The following is a 16,542-nucleotide window of genomic DNA, read 5'->3' on the forward strand; positions in this document are numbered from 1 at the left end:
ATTTCAAAGAGAGACTGAATAACATCTAATTTGTCTCTTAATTGCTCCAATTTAGCTGGCTTTTGTTCTCGGGTGGTTTTTTGTTGTTGTTGTGCTCTTTATTGCTCCTCCACCACTTTCTTTATTTCTTCTCTGTTTTTAAGTCAGCAGCTTCAGTTTGAGCTGTGCTTGCTCATGAGAAATAAAAGTTAGGCAGCTAATTCACCAGAAATGGCATCTCCCAGACTAGATGCTTTGAGAAAGGAAACTCTCATGAAGACAGATTGCTGCCTGAATTCGGACTTTTTCCAGCTCTCCTTCGCTGTAAGCCTACTCTCCTGTAGAGCTTGCCCCCCCTTTCCACTGCTGGGGGGGTGTCTGCTGACCTGGAGTTTACACAGGGGTCCCCAGAACTCCCTCTGCTCTCGCTGCCATCGCTCCGTCTCCTCTCTGCCTTGGCAATCCTAACCAAAAACTACATTCCTTATTGTTAGTTAGGAAAAGGTGGAGTCAATACACAGTTATCACTTTCATTCTAGACTGAAGTTGAAATCATTATCACATCCCCATTTATATCAGGTATAGCAATAAAACATTGAATACTGTATCTCTATCATTATCATTACCCGCCTATCTCAGAAGCATCACATCCATGGAGGAAGAAATCTTCCTTGTTGCACGGTACTAACATTCATTCTAGAATGAAACTAAGGTGACTTAAACTCTTGCAGTAGAAACCTGCCAAAGCATATCACCGAGCCTTAGTATGTTGTATTGATTTTCCACTCTTTTGTAACAGAGGCTCTTATTAATTTTCAATAGTGGTCTCTTCCAAACCTTCCACTTGATACTCTTTTACTGGAGAAGCCTAGAATACCTGGCGGGACCATAAAAACATGCATAACACATATGCTTAAATTGGGCTACAAGAATGTAGTGGGCATGTCCTGTGATGAAGCAATTAATCTAGCAACATTATTTGACTTTATATTTTTTTTACAAAATGATGGGGGAACTGTATGCATAAAAGTATTTTAGAATACACATCCTCATGTGTCCTCCAATCAAAGTCTTAGCCATGCCCAGATATGCTTACCGTTAGATTAACAAATAGAGTAATCAATAATAATGATGTGTCAGCGATCCAAAGCAGTGGCAACCCTATTGTTACAAATAAGACCTTGCCAAGTATCTGGCCCTTGCCAAGTTCAGGATTATACAGGTTTTCTTGAGGTAAATTCAATAGCTAGCAACACATAACAAACTTTTCCTGATTCAATGGCTGAGTTAAGATTTATAACGCTGACTGTGCTGAGAGAAGCATTTTGGTACTGAGATGTAATCAGAGACAAATGTGTAGTGGCTTTCCACAGCAACCAAGAATATTTCAATAATTGCAGTCTGTGGAGATGGCAAGTACTGAAGATAAAAGATCAAGAGATTAATGGTTCAAATTATACTGGAAATGAATAATCATCTTGAAGTGTATGGCTACCAGCTAAATACTTTCCAGCATTTTTTATTATTCTCCATTGATTCCAGTATACTATCAGAAGTTTTGACTACCAGTTAAATTACACCAATGTCTGCATATTAAGACTACAGTTATTTCAATAAAATGCATACTGTTAACTTTTGTAACTGTAACTTCTTATCAGACTATGACATCTACAAGAACTATCACTCTGAATGCTTCTCAAGATGTTTTCCACAAAAACAAGAGAGTTGATTAAAATCTTGCCTTCTCCACCCCCCCCAACAGTTCTCTGGCAGGTATGAGTCATTATCCAGAACAGATATACCCAATGCCTATTTTATTGTGTTTCACAGTATATTTAATATGGCCTTTCAAAAAGGCATATTTATAGATTTCTTAGAAATACAGCGTATCATTCTAATTCAATGAATACATCTACTTTGAATGCTTTTTCCATTTAAAGAAAACATTAGAATAAGAAATTCTTTCATATCACCTATGAGATTCCAAGTTTTAATTTAATTTACTTTTTAATCCATCCCAGATCTATTGTGCTGCTCAAAACAACCGGAGTGGGCTGACTTTCAGGGAATTACACTTCTGTGATCCAAGTTTGTCACCACTGTTATCTTTGAAGCTTACTTGACATAGAGTTATATTGCCCAAATGAACTAAGGAGATGTAAAATTTAGCATTTTGGAAAATTCAAATGGACAATAATGTTCTTGACAGTCACAAAGCTGAAAGGTTGAAAAATTGTTTAGTCACTTACATTTAGCTATTGCTAATGCAAGCTACCTATGAAACGTGGATTTGTACAAATTCTAGTTTGTACAAACTGTGGCATATGTCTGAAGAAATAGCTCACAATCCATGGCAGTTTCTATACATTTTAGGGCTTTAAGATTATATATATAGTCTTAAAGGTGCCACAATCCTTTTCCTTTTGTTTTGTTTTTGCTGAAGCAGACTGGCATGGCTGTTTCTGGCACCCATAAACTAGCTGTTCTCCCCAGCCTGCAAATTAGAATTCCTAGAAGTATGATTAGCCATAATTTTCTCTAACATTTTTTTCTCATATTAGTACTGAACTCTTTAAAAAATATCATACTGTGCTCTTTGAAGAGCAAGAGGTGTTCAGAGCCAGAAACAAAGAGGAAATTGCTGCCATAACAGTTCTGCTGTAGCTGGGTATAGTCCCTGGCCACCCTTGTAGTATCATCTCCTGGGGCTAAAGAAAAAAAAAATTATTTCAGAAATAAAGGAATACTGGCACAATACTGCCACATACTTCATCTCTGCAGTAGAGAAAGGTCCATGCTTTCCTCCCCAAGCACTTTTATATGGCATTTGTAAAGCTATTGCAAAGGTGACAGTCTGGGTGATTCCTCCATCAGGATTTCTGTCATGAACTTCCTGCCTTTAAAAGAATACTTCCCACAAATACACCTCTGTGATATATGGGTGTGCCCCAAAATAATTTCTCCAAGGGGGGGAGGAACCCTTCATTTTAAGCTGCCCTCAAAAAGGTAAGGAGATTCAGACCATAGATCAGCTTCTATCCCCATGAAACACTAGAACACAATCCCATTATATAAATATAAATAATCCCTATCTGAAGGAAGTCTCACAGGTCAGCATTATGTTCAATTTTCATTGCACATAACTGCAGATACCGAAGCAGCTGCAGCTATATAGACAGGCCAAGTCACCTAAGCAGCCAGGCAGGTGACTGGACCTCTGTGCATTACTGTAGCCACTTCCACATTTGCAGTTACATACACAGAAAACTGAACAGATTAGACATTGGCCTTAAGGGTTTTAAACTTAAGTAAACAGAGCCCCCACTTTAGAAAATCAAAGAGCGGAGCTCACCATTTCTGTTTACTTGAAATGGGAATTATGATAAAATAACAGGTACACCAGAGATTGATGTGGGATGTGAATTTCTTTGCTTCAGCAAGAAAGGTATACCTAGCTTTGATGGTGACCATTTACTTTAAACCACAGAGTTTCTTCCTTTTGAGAAACTTCCCTGCTCCTTTAAATATAGAAATAATATAGCTAGAATCCATTAGTAAGTCATAGCTAGAGTAGGCTCATTGAATCAATGGAACTTATCAATTCTTTACTGGTTCAGTAGGCCTACTTTAATTGCAGTTTACCACTGCATTTTAGCCATGATGCTTCTATATCATTCTTGGAGAAATAAGGTCTGTCTTTCCCAAACAACTTAAGGTATGAGAAAAAATTTAGTAAGCCATTATATAAATAACAAGGCAAGCACCCAATAGCAAGATCAAACCTCAAATTCATGTAGAAAGCGGAAAGCAACCTTCTTGAAGCCAGCCTACCTGGATCTCTAATAAAACCACACTCACTCACATATTGCTGTTCTTGTCCTACTCAAAGATTTCCCCTGAGAAATACATTCCACAACCACATGGGTTTCACCAAAAGCTAGTTCTGCCCAAGTGAGAGGCCTAGAAAACCATAATTTTCTGTACATTGTGCATTTGATTAAAATACAGAAGTAGAGAACACAAGGTAAAAAGTGGCAAGTGTGACGGGTGGAACTTCAGCATTAAATAGTGAATTTAATAAAATGGTTGCCTAAAGAAAAAATACGTTTCTACAGGGCAGCCAACACAGAAACTAGTTCTCAGCTACAGACACTGTAATTTCAGGCCAGTTAAAAATTGAATATACATGAATGTTTTAGTCACCTAAAAGGAAAAAAATGTGAGCCACCTGGTGTGTACCAGTGTATTTGAAAAATCTGTATATCACTGAACAAAATACTACTGGAACAAACAGTCTGGGAAAGTCTTTTAAAAGGGGTGTGCTGTTTTTCTAGATGCAAGGGAATAAAATTATAAAGTGTGTTGAAAGCAAACAGCTACTGGACACTTCAAATCATGCTGTGGCATTGTTGGCCAAGCATTAAGAGTTGCAATGGTGAAATCAAAAATTTAACAGAAAGATCAGACTTCCAACCATAATATTCCAAGATGTGTTATGCCTTATAGTCATATTTTTATGTTGAACAATCTTTCTCTAATTCTGCAACATGTTTGAGGATTTCTGCTACTCTGTTTAATAGTTCTGATATACATAACACATTATACACATAAAGTGAAGTCAAAGACAAGTGATATGGGCACACACATAACCCCTTCTTATCTCCTTCACATGCTGGGTCTATCTGATTCACAGGGATATGGCTCAGTATGTTAAGAAACTAGGATTATAAGACAGAATCAGAACTGTGGAGTGTGTGTAGATGTCTGAACATGCCCTGTAAGATTGCAAAGAAGTTTATTGTGGTAATTATTTGACAACTTACTCAACTAAAAATAGAGATTTACAGTATAATTAATTTCAGTACATATCAGCATTGCTCTATAACTTCAGCAGGTTTTGTCCAGCTTTCATTCATTGAGAATCCATTTTTATGTCCATAACATTGCTATCCGTGACAGCATAATTCTTTCTAGCCAAACAAAAACTGAGGAACCACATTTACTTTGCACCCAACAGCTGTTCTTAGAGGCTGCGTTCCCAGTCACAATAGTAAGAAGCAGAAACAGCTGCAAACTTGGGAGTGCGGGGCAGGGGGAGCAGGAGAAAAGTAAAACTTGTGGAGTGCTTGTCATACTGCCTGGAGAGGAAGTAGAACCATTTTTCTTTTCTTTCTCATGTATGGCAGCTGTTTCAGTAAAAATTATTAGCAGTCTGTTTTGAAACAGAAACTCAACAATATTTCATAAACTCTGAAGTCAAGGCTATTGAGGGACCAACACAAAGCTTAACACTTCTGGTAAAGCCAAAACAATGATCTGTGTGACTAGGCTGGTAGAGCTCTAACAGGGCAAGTATATTCCTCCTTTACTCCTTTCTTTTTAAAGGATAAGATTACTATCTGCACTGGAAAGACTAACTCTATTTTGAAGTCAAATACTTAATTGCCTGCAGCAGTTGGTGTAGAGCTTATCATCCTCTTTTCCCAAGCTGAAAAAGTGGTTTGATTTTCAAAATCCAATAGAAAATTCCAGGGCAAAAGGATACCCTTTCAGTAGTTCTCTGTGTTACATCACCATATACAAGGCTTTGAGGCCAAGAGAGCTTTCCAGATATTTTTCTCTTAAAAGCAAAAAGAGACAAAATCGAATGTACCTTCTCTTGTTGCCACTGGATATATGCTCATCTCTACTAGATATTATCTGATACTCATGGCACATGCACTGGATATGTCATAATCATTGGAAATGTGGCCAAAGCCATTTACTCTGATATGGTCTAACTGATTTCCTATAACTGCATCCTATTAAAAAAACAAAAAAACAACAAAAACAAAACCTTGGGGAACAGCTATTTTCTTAAAAAAAGTTAAAACCAACAATCGAGACATTCTGGTAGAACTAATTAAGATGTGGATTACAGTCTAAATGTTTTTTCCCCAAGGGACCAGCACAGATTTGATTAACCATATGCTATCTAGATGGCCCATTTTAACTAACAGCTAATATCAAAGTGGCCCACAGCCACTATTCCCTGCTCTCTTCTGCTGATACATAACTCTGGCTGAGCAATACAAATGTCAGTCTCTTTCCTTGGGCTTCAGCATGACAATGTAAATAGATCAGTGACTTTTTTGTGCTTTATGGATGCTAACAGGCAATATGCCTCATGTTCCAACTGAGAACACATGAATGCAAAATGTATCTCCCTCTAACTGTTGTCAAACTACAAATTATCCCTCACTATTGGCCATGTTGGCTAGAGTAGGCACAGACTTCAACAATATCTATAAGGCCACACACTGTATAATGGATAGATTTTCACTGGCCAAATGTGGGTCATAAAAAAACATTAAAAGGCTCAGGAAAACATCCCCTCCCCAAATGTCAGTCAGGAAAAAAAGATACAGATATAATGTATATGAAGGACATATTGGCAGTCACCCTATCAAATTTCAATTTCAACATGTCCTTGAATCACCTGTGATAGTTATTTACACAGTGAAGAATGGTCCGAGAGGGCAACCTGAGGTTGTCTTTGCAAGCCCAGTCCATAAAATATTCATGCTAAAGACCATCAGATCTGAATGGGCTGCAAACCTACGCTTATATAATGATAATCTGACTGCATACAGAGGGACTTATTTCTGAGGAAGTATGTATAAAATTGCATTAGTGGGCTAGTCTGCATACAGTCAGGGACATCTAATAAAGTTTAGCACTGAAGTTTATATATATGAGATGGGCTTTGTCAGCTATTAGCCAGCTATTGTTTGCAACAGCCATTTCAACTCTGTACACCTCCTGCTCTACAGAAGAGCATCCCCCTCTGTTCCTGCAATCCACATAATATGACATTTCAGAACAATTAGCTTTGAATTAATTGTGCTAATAGACCCTAACTTGTGTGTTGAAATGCTTAATCTGCCCAGTTGTTCAGTTCCATTATCCTGAAGACTGGAAGCTCCTCATTTGAGGAAATTTGAATTAAAGACACTGTGCTATTTGTAGAGAAATATTCCTATACAAAATCCTGTCCCATCTGCTGCAACTTAGGAAATGTGATAAGAAATAGCTTTATAAATTATTTCCTATGCAACTGCTTGCATAATAAAAAGAAAAGTTTAAGTTAAGTTGACATTTGATTCTCAAAGTGCTGTAATACCAGTATCATAAACTCGCATTTCCTCCATTCTCTGATCCCTCAAAAATTTGTCTTAAAGCAAGATACATTAAAGATGGTTTTAGAGATATATGTTACTAAGCCCTAAAGGCAAGCACATGAGATCTGTAGTATTGAAAGTGTCAGCCCTAAGGCCTGCTCTGATTAAAAAAAGAGAGGGAGGGTGGAAAAACTTTCTGGTTTATTACAATACGGATCTTGAAAATAACTTTAGTCTGTAACTCAATCCAGTCCAATTCAGTGATGTGAATATTTCAGCTAATGGCACTCTGTGTTTCAGACAATAGCATTCCTTTTGATCCCTTGGCTTCCCTTACAAAAGGAAATGTGCTACGGAAGGATTGTGTTAATGAATGAATGAATAATAACAGCAGTATAAAGTGCAAATATCTAGCTACTTGCACTTCCATAGAAGATATAAAAACCCTTTATGTTAAGATCAGAAAATTTGCAGGAGACCAAAGCAAACTGCAAAAGAGAAAAATCTTGTTATTACTAACATTTTACCTACAGCTAACCATTTGTACTTATTCCACCTGAAGATTATTCAGAGATTCTTCAAACCAAGCTGTCTTGTCACTGACCCAGATGTTTTCATGAAAAGAAGCAAGATGTTAAATCCAGTTCTATGGCTGCCATTACAGAATGCTTTCCGAGACAAAGACACACGTTAAGCAAGAACTGAGATTTAAATCGTATGTTTCTCAGGAGTTACCAAATGTGGAATGTTCAGACATTACCTTCCACATCTATGAAACAAACCACATCAGAGATAATTTTCTTTTACTGTCTTATACAAGAACTACTGTATGTCACACAGTGTAATCTAACATGCCAACTTCCCATTCTATGTTCCTCCCACTGCTTGAACCTATGAAACATAACTTCCTGGCCCAGTACAGACCAAGTGAATAGCAAAGTTACAGGAGCTTCATGGCACATCTGAATCACTTGTCATAAAACAGTCTCACTTGAGACTGTTTTATGACCCAGCAGTAAAGGCAGAAGCACTGTCTATTGAGTGAAACAGATGGTAATATGGGCGATAACTGTACAGGCAGAATAATGTCATCACTCTGCATCAAGTGAATTACTAGCTATAAAATGAGGAAGATGGACCAACTACAGAAGAGAAAAAAGAGATGCATAACTGCAGTAATGGAAATGGGCAAACTGTGGTCCACAGCCGATATTGGGATTCTGGATAACAGCTGTGAAAGCAGGACTAAATGAAAAAAAAACTATATATCTTGATAAACAATCTATTGTAAAGGGACTAGGAAAAACAGCTAGGAGCTAAAGGGTGATAACTAGTGAAAATAAGCAATACAGTAGTGGACTAGGTGGACCTATGGCCTTTTTTGGTTAAATATTCTAGGAAAACCATTTTCAACCTTTCTTTGGCCACAACCCTTTTAGGAGCTCTTCTCAGGTTCCAGGGGTCCTGTCAAATAAGGAATCAACACAAACAGGTATCTCTCAGGAACTTTTCACATTTTTCAGTCTATGGACTCCAAGGGGCCATAGAGCTCCTATTGAGAATGACAGCTCCAGGATATTGATGGCAAAGCTGAATTTGGAATATAATACCATCAAATCAAGTAACTAAGAAAACATTACATAGGAGGGGGCAGAGCTTCTAGACAAAGGTTGCCAGTAGTTTTGACAATGCTTGGTGAGATGGACCAAGGGTTGGAAATAGTATAAAGCAGCTTTGCTGAGTTCCCATTGCTAAGATTTTGGTGCTCTTCTTTTTCCTGCTCCTTTAATTCTCTCTACATCCTCTTTTGGCATTATTTCAGGCAAATGTTAAAAGCGTCTTTCACACTAAAATGAATCTTCCCTTTCTTCCCCTTTCTTTCTTACCTTCTCCACAGCTGAAAAGCTTGTGCAACAAAACAAAATTACAGTATTACCTACCTGCATGAAGCGGCCTTCTGATGTCCCTAGATTTGCAATCGTAAGATCCCCTTTGGTAAAGACAGAGATAGATGTTAACAAGACTGTGCTGAACTGCTTTGAGAACAAGTCAATCCTCTGCAAAGGTGTTGTGACCTCCACACGATATTCATCATCTTGTGCCCCACAGTAAGTGGTGTTTCTTGAAAAAGTCTGTAAGAAAACAAGACATGTTTCAGCAAACCCCATGGAAGAGACCAAAATGTTAAGAGAAGATCAGGAAGAAACCTCTAGAAGAGAAGTCACTTTGAAGGTAGATGGGGGATGCATTTTGTGGAATGCAACTTTGAAATGGCTTCATTGACACAAACACACACACAGAAATACTAAGAAAATTATTATTTCAACCTTTTGGCTTGAGTGTGATTTTAGATATTACTTCCCTATTAAACTCATGTAAAACAGGATGTTTTACCACGGCCAGAATGCTATCGCTTACATATACTGACTTATATTAAATGCAGCGGTCTAAATCAGTTGTTCCCAACCTTGGGTTCCCAGATGTTATTGGACAAAAACTCCCCAAAGCCTTCTTAAACAAGCTGTGCTGGCCAGAATTTCTGGGAGTTGTAGTCCAAGAAAATCTGGGGAACCAAGTTTGGGAACCCCTGGTCTAAAACATACAAGCAAATTCCTGCCAGTTAAGGGGTCAAAATTGTCCTCTTCATTCTGTGCCAGCCACATTACTTCATGTGCAATGAAGAATGCAATGGATCACTCTTTAACTAGCAGCAATTTGCCACTGCAGTTTCCACCACTCCACTTACACCAACACACATAAACAATAAGATGCCAGCGACTGAATTAATGTTTTGATACATACAACAAACTGTGCAACCTTAATCAAAATGATTTGAAAACATATCTTCAGGCTATTCAGCAGAAAAATCATTAAGGGCGAATAAAGTCATAGAATTAACACTTGTTTTTAAAAATGAAAATGTGTTGCTTTTGTTCCTAGATTCTTTCGGGAGAAATAAAAACGCCTGACGAATCATATATTTATTTGATTTCAAATTGTGATTGCATACTAAAATATGTGGATTATTCTGCTGCAACCAGAGAAGTGCAATATCTTTATATGGCAATGACAGCATTTTAATGTCTCATTAGTGCTTATCCATTTTGTTTTAATTACATGAGGCTCAGAAGGTCTTGGTATCTCCATGAAGAAAAGGAAATAGTGAGATTGTGTAATGTAATTATTCTAACAGTATTTTCATCTCTCTTTGCTCAAATTTTGCAGTTAGTAATGCTAGACATGATAACGGACAAAAATGGGAGGGACCTCACAGAAGCAGACAACATCAAGAAGAGGTGGCAAGAATACACAGAGGAATTATACCAGAAAGATTTGGATGTCCCGGACAACCCAGTGAGTGTGGTTGCTGACCTAGAGCCAGACATCCTGGAGAGTAAAGTCAAGTGGGCCTTAGAAAGCATGGCTAACAGCAAGGCCAGTGGAGGTGATGGCATTCCTGCTGAACTATTTAAAATCGTGAAAGATGATGCTGTTAAGGTGCTATACTCAATAAGCCAGCAAGTTTAGAAAACTCAGCAGTAGCCAGAGGATTGGAAAAGGTCAGTCTACATTCCAATCCCAAAGAAGGGCAGTGCCAAAGAATGCTCCAACTACGGTACAATTGCACTCATTTCACACACTAGCAAGGTTATGCTCAAAATCCTACAAGGTAGGCTTCAGCAGTATGTGGACCGAGAACTCCCAGAAGTACAAGCTGGATTCCTAAGAGGCAGAGGAACTAGAGACCAAATTGCTAACATGCGCTGGATTATGGAGAAAGCCAGAGAGTTCCAGAAAAATATCTACTTCTGCTTCATTGACTATGCAAAAGCCTTTGACTGTGTGGACCACAGCAAACTATGGTAAGTCCTTAAAGAAATGGGAGTGCCTGATCACCTTACCTATGTCCTGAGAAACCTATATGTGGGACAGGAAGCAACAGTTAGAACTGGATATAGAACAACTGACTGGTTCAAAATTGGGAAAGGAGTATGACAAGGCTGTATATTGTCCCCCTGCTTATTTAACTTATATGCAGAATACATCATGCGAAAGGCTGGACTGGAGGAATCTGAAGCCGGAATTAAGATTGCCGGAAGAAATATCAACAACCTCAGATATGCAAATGATACCACTCTGATGGCAGAAAGTGAGGAGGAATTAAAGAACCTCTTAATGAGGGTGAAAGAGGAGAGCGCCAAAAATGGTCTGAAGCTCAACATAAAAAAAAAACTAAGATCATGGCCACTGATCCCATCACCTCCTGGCATATAGAAGGGGAAGATATGGATACAGTGACAGATTTTATCTTCTTGGGTTCCATGATCACTGCATATGGTGACAGCTTCTTGGGAGGAAAGCGATGACAAACCTTGACAGCATCTTAAAAAGCAGAGACATCACCTTGCCGACATAGGTACACATAGTCAACGCTATGGTTTTTCCATTAGTGATGTATGGAAGTGAGAGCTGGACCATAAAGAAGGCTGACCCCCAAAGAATTGATGGTTTTGAATTGTGGTCTGGAGGAGACTCTTGATAGTCCCCTGGACTACAAGGAGAACAAACGTAACCATTCTGATGGAAATCAACCCCAAGTGCTCACTGGAAGGATAGATCCTGAAGCTCAGGCTCCAATACTTTGGCCATCTCATGAGTAGAGAAGACTCCCTGGAAAAGACCCTGATGTTGGGAAAGTGTGAAGGAAAGAGAAGGGGACGACAGAGGACGAGATGGTTGGACAGTATCATCGAAACTCCCAACATGAATTTCACCAAACTCCGGGAGGCAGTGGAAGACAGGGGGGCCTGGCGTGCTCTGGTCCATGGGGTCATGAAGAGTCGGGCATGACTGAACGACTAAACAACAACAAAATGCTGTCTTATATTGTGATTGATATTACTATAAAATGTTATTTGTTCATTTTTAATCCTCTTCATTGACAAGCAATATGTGTGTGACCCCCCCCCCCCCAAAAAAAAGTTATTCCGAGAATAATATATTGTAGGCTTGTTCTTAGGGAAAGATGAATGTTGCATTTATGATTCAATGCTAATTTATTAATTGAGAAGACAGTTTCAATTGATGCTTTTCTGTTTTTGGATAATAAACAGGTAAGTTAAGCATCATACTGTACTAGTGGACAATATACATTACATGTTTGTTTCTAGAATATGAAGCAGGCCACTACAGAATACGAAGAAAACATACACATTCTAAAATCAATTATGCATTCAATTTTCTTCATGGTTATTTATTTTAAGGAGATTATAATATGATTTACTGCAATTGAAGAAAAGATGTGAAAATATTTCTTTTCATTTCCCAGGCTTTCCCCTCTATCCTACAACAAAGATGTAAAATAATTAAGTTTAATCATCAACTTACTTATTAGATTTATATTCTGCCTGTCCTCGCACGAGCCCAAAGTGGCATACATGGCTCTGCTCCTCTCCACTGCATTCTCATAACTAAGGGGAAGATTTTGATGACATTCCACACTTTCTCTGCAACCTATTCTTCAATCCAGAAGCAAATATAAACATGTTTATGAGTAATCTGACTTTTCTCACCAAATTACTAATAAACATGTTCAAAACCACTTATAAGGTCAAACACAGGATGCAGAAAAAATATGACATGTCATAAATTCTCTCCCTACTCGTAACAATCTGGTGAGGGAGATCAAGCAAAGAGGAAGAGCAACTGGTCCAAGGCCACTGAGTTTCATGCCTTCAGTGGAGACTTTCTCTTGGATTTCCAAAGTCCTGGTCCACTGCCCTGAGCATGATATCTTCACTTCTTTAAGCAACTGACTTATGTGTGGCCTTTTCCCACACATGTTGTTAGTGTGTGTGAAAGGTCTGTAAGAGGAGCTGCTTATGGTTAAAACACATCAATATTAATGCAGCAAAAGACATCACTTGGTATTATTATATTTTCTTCATTCCTGAATCAACTTTTGAAGCTATTGTGTTTTTTGACACCTAAAACTCCCTATTGCCATCCTTTTGTTAGCGGTATATTTATATATATTATAAACAACAAGAAAAGTCATAGTTAGTTTAGAAAATATGACCACCTCTAAGGTTTCAGGGCAATGGAAACTGTGCCCCATCCCCAAATTACTAGCTACAGATTCCATCGACCCTTCTCATATATGCTGGCTTGGGTGCATGGGAACTGTAGTCTAAGGACATCTTGAGGACCACATGTTCCCCAAGCAAATTAAACATATTAATCTACGTATGCAAGATAGCATTATGGAACTTGCCAAGAAAAATAACTATATAGTTTAGTATAGTTTAACTCTTTCACCATTTTTCGCCTCCCCTTCTGACTTCATAGACTCCCCAAACCTGATGGTGCTGAACATCAACTCCCATCATCCTCATCACTGGCTACTTTACCCGAGGCTGATGAGTTGCTGTCCAAAAATGTCAGAAAAGACATCTCTTCTTCATTTCTGACCTAAATTATTTGCTTGGCTGACAATATGGAAAATATCATTATCTCTGGATTATATGTTCATAAATCAGACGCCAGCATCCAGTGACAAATCTCACAAATATGGTAGTTCAGCAAAGGCCCTCCTGATATGTGGCTTGGCATTATTTCCTCCTTCCGTGTACATGAGTGAAAGTACAAAGTCTATTTGTGACTCATTCAGAAGAAAAAATGTTCATCCAATGTAGGTCTAAATTGGAATGTGATGAGATACAGGCAATTATTTAATCCGTGTCCAAACTGGACTTGAAGAGAAATTGTATCTTGCTTGCTCAAACAAAAATCTGTGTCTAGCTGGAATTTACTCTGTGTCTAATTTTCATGATAAAGGTCTTTACATTTTTGTTTTTCTTTTTAACCCCAACCACTTTGGAAATATTTACAGTTCTTTTATAAATAACATTCTGAGCTAGGTAAATGCCTTCTCTTCTTCTAAAGAGTTAAAAGTACTAGTTTATTTTTAGATTCTTGTGCAGTAACATGGAAAAATTAGTCATTAAGTATTAAGAAACTGACATTCCACCTGTCTACAAAGGTACACATGGTAACTTAAAAAAATCATCAAGATGTAACATCAGATAAAATTATAGCCCAATAGGAAATAAGCAAGCATATATTTTGGCTCAAATAGTCTGGTGGGTTTGTAGCAAAATGAGGATTTGGACCTCCTATTACCACATCTAAGACTAAACCAGAATGGACGTGACGGCACAGAATTATTATTATTTAAAACTCAGAAATGACATCACACTAGCTCTATAAACTAGGCTAGCTGAAATTGCTAGCCAGTTACTGTAATCTAAACATTCAAGACTTCAAGAGGTGATAGTTTAGACTTGGAGCCATCTCTCCTTGCCATCTAAATCTGAGGCAGTTGTTTCAGTTCTAGATCAGTGTCTGGTGTCAGTTATGGGCTGGGTTAAGGTGAATAAACTGCAACTTAATCTAGGCAAGGCAGAGGTGCTCCTGGTCAATTGAAAGGCAGATCAGGGAACAGGGTTGCAGCCTATGCTGGATGGGGGTCACACTCTTCCTGAAAACCCAGGTGTGCAGGCAGGGGGTACTCCTGGATTTGTCTTTAAGTCTGGATGCCCAGGTTTCAGCTGTGGCAAGGAGTGCACTTGCATAGTTAAAACTAGTGTGCCAGCTACACCTGTTCCTGGGGAGGTCTGATTTGGTCACAGTGACACATGCCTTAGATACATCCCAGCTGGTTTACTGTAACACTCTCTACATGGGGTTGCCTTTGGAAAGGGTCAGGAAATTCCAGTGGATCACCACTTAGATTTACGCCACTGGACTTAAGCACGTAGGTATTAAGTAACTAGATTCTGGCCAATACATGGGAAAGACAATCCAAAGCGATAATAATTTGTATTGTTATGGCCTTCCGCCTCCTTAGCAAGCATCTTGAAAGCTTCTCAATTGACCAGATAGGCGAGGTATGTATGTATGTATGTATGTATGTATGTATGTATGTATGTATGTATGTATGTATGTATGTATGTATGTATGTATGTATGTATGTATGTATGTATTGGACCAGATAGGCGGGGTATAAATCAAATAAATAAATAAATAAATAAATAAATAAATAAATAAATAAATAAATAAATAAATAAATAAATAATTCTGACCGGACAGATGGTGGCAAGTCACTGCCAGTTCTATTCCTAGGGCAGGAATGTGTGGCTCTCCAGATGTCCTCAGATTACATCTGGTAGCCAGCACAAACAATTGTAGGGGATGATGGGAGTTAGAATCCCAACAATAAATGTAAGCCACATATTTCTCCTCTGTTTTGACATATGAGAAGTAACATGACAAGTATTCACAAAATTCCTTGTTTCCAATGATTTCTCACCATACTAAAAACGCCCTAAGCCCCCCTGCACCAACCTTAAAAAGATTTTCCAGCTTCCTCCACAAATGGGAGTGTGATCTCCTACGCTCCCATTTGCTCCTTGATTTGCTCAAGAAACTACTAAAATTCTGCACAGTTTAATGCCCTTTCTGGTGAATCCTATGCAGGAAAAATGCCATGATAAGGATCCTGTACAGATTTCTTCCATACAAAAAATGCCCAAGAAATCCTTTGTCAAAAAAATAACACTAGTGCAAAGAAATCTCACAGTAAAGAGAAATATATGATTCCCCCTCCCCCTCCCCACAGATCTTCTTCAAGAACAAAGAGGCTGCAAAATTCTCATCCCTGTTCCTGAATTATGTGCACACCATTCTGATTCATCCTACAGACAAGTCAGTTACAGTGGTGCCTTGTTTTTCAGCCACAGCACGTTCCGATGGGGCTTGCTCTGTTTGTTTTTTAATGATTTTTTTTCTTGGCCCCAGCGCATTCCGATGGGGCTTGCTATGTTGTTGCTTTTTGTGACCCCCCCCCCCGGGCCCCAGTATGTTCTGATGGGGCTTGCTTTGTCTGTTCTTTCAGCCCCAGTGCATTATGATGGGGCTTGCTGGTTCGTGGGTGTGTGTGAGATTTTTCCCCCCGGTTGGAATGAATTAATGGGGTTTCAATATATTCCTATGGGAAATGGTGCTTCGACTTACGACCATTTCAAGTTACGACAATCATTCTGGAATGGATTAAGTTCGTAAATTGAGGCTTAACAGTGTGTTTGTGCAAAAGAAACAATCTAGCACAATAGCTTTCCACAAATGTACTTAAATAAAAACAAAGATGTTTTGGAAACTTAATTGGATGATTTTATGCCCTACTCTAGTTCAGGGGGCATGTTTAGCTTTCTTCATGCTTTTAGTCCTCAAATCTATGAGATCTATTCGGCCAGTCAGTATTTCTTGGTCTAAGAACTTTTAGGTAAGCAAGAATCAGAATCCAGGTCCCCTGCTACTTCACAGATGCTTTCAATTTATGAAC

General features: G+C 38.5%; 1 protein-coding gene across 4 annotated transcripts in view; it reads right to left on the reverse strand.

Annotated features, from left to right (window-relative positions):
- Positions 1-16,542, reverse strand: part of MET (MET proto-oncogene, receptor tyrosine kinase) — a 125,500-nt gene that overhangs the window by 69,316 nt on the left and 39,642 nt on the right. For all 4 annotated transcript variants that reach the window (XM_073000525.2, XM_078376724.1, XM_020789693.3 and 1 more), the window contains one exon: positions 9,080-9,271. In XM_073000525.2, the coding sequence (XP_072856626.2) occupies positions 9,080-9,271 (192 nt within the window). The remainder of the gene's footprint in view (positions 1-9,079; positions 9,272-16,542) is intronic.

This window comes from Pogona vitticeps, chromosome 5 (assembly GCF_051106095.1).
Source record: "Pogona vitticeps strain Pit_001003342236 chromosome 5, PviZW2.1, whole genome shotgun sequence".
Lineage (NCBI taxonomy): Eukaryota > Metazoa > Chordata > Lepidosauria > Squamata > Agamidae > Pogona > Pogona vitticeps.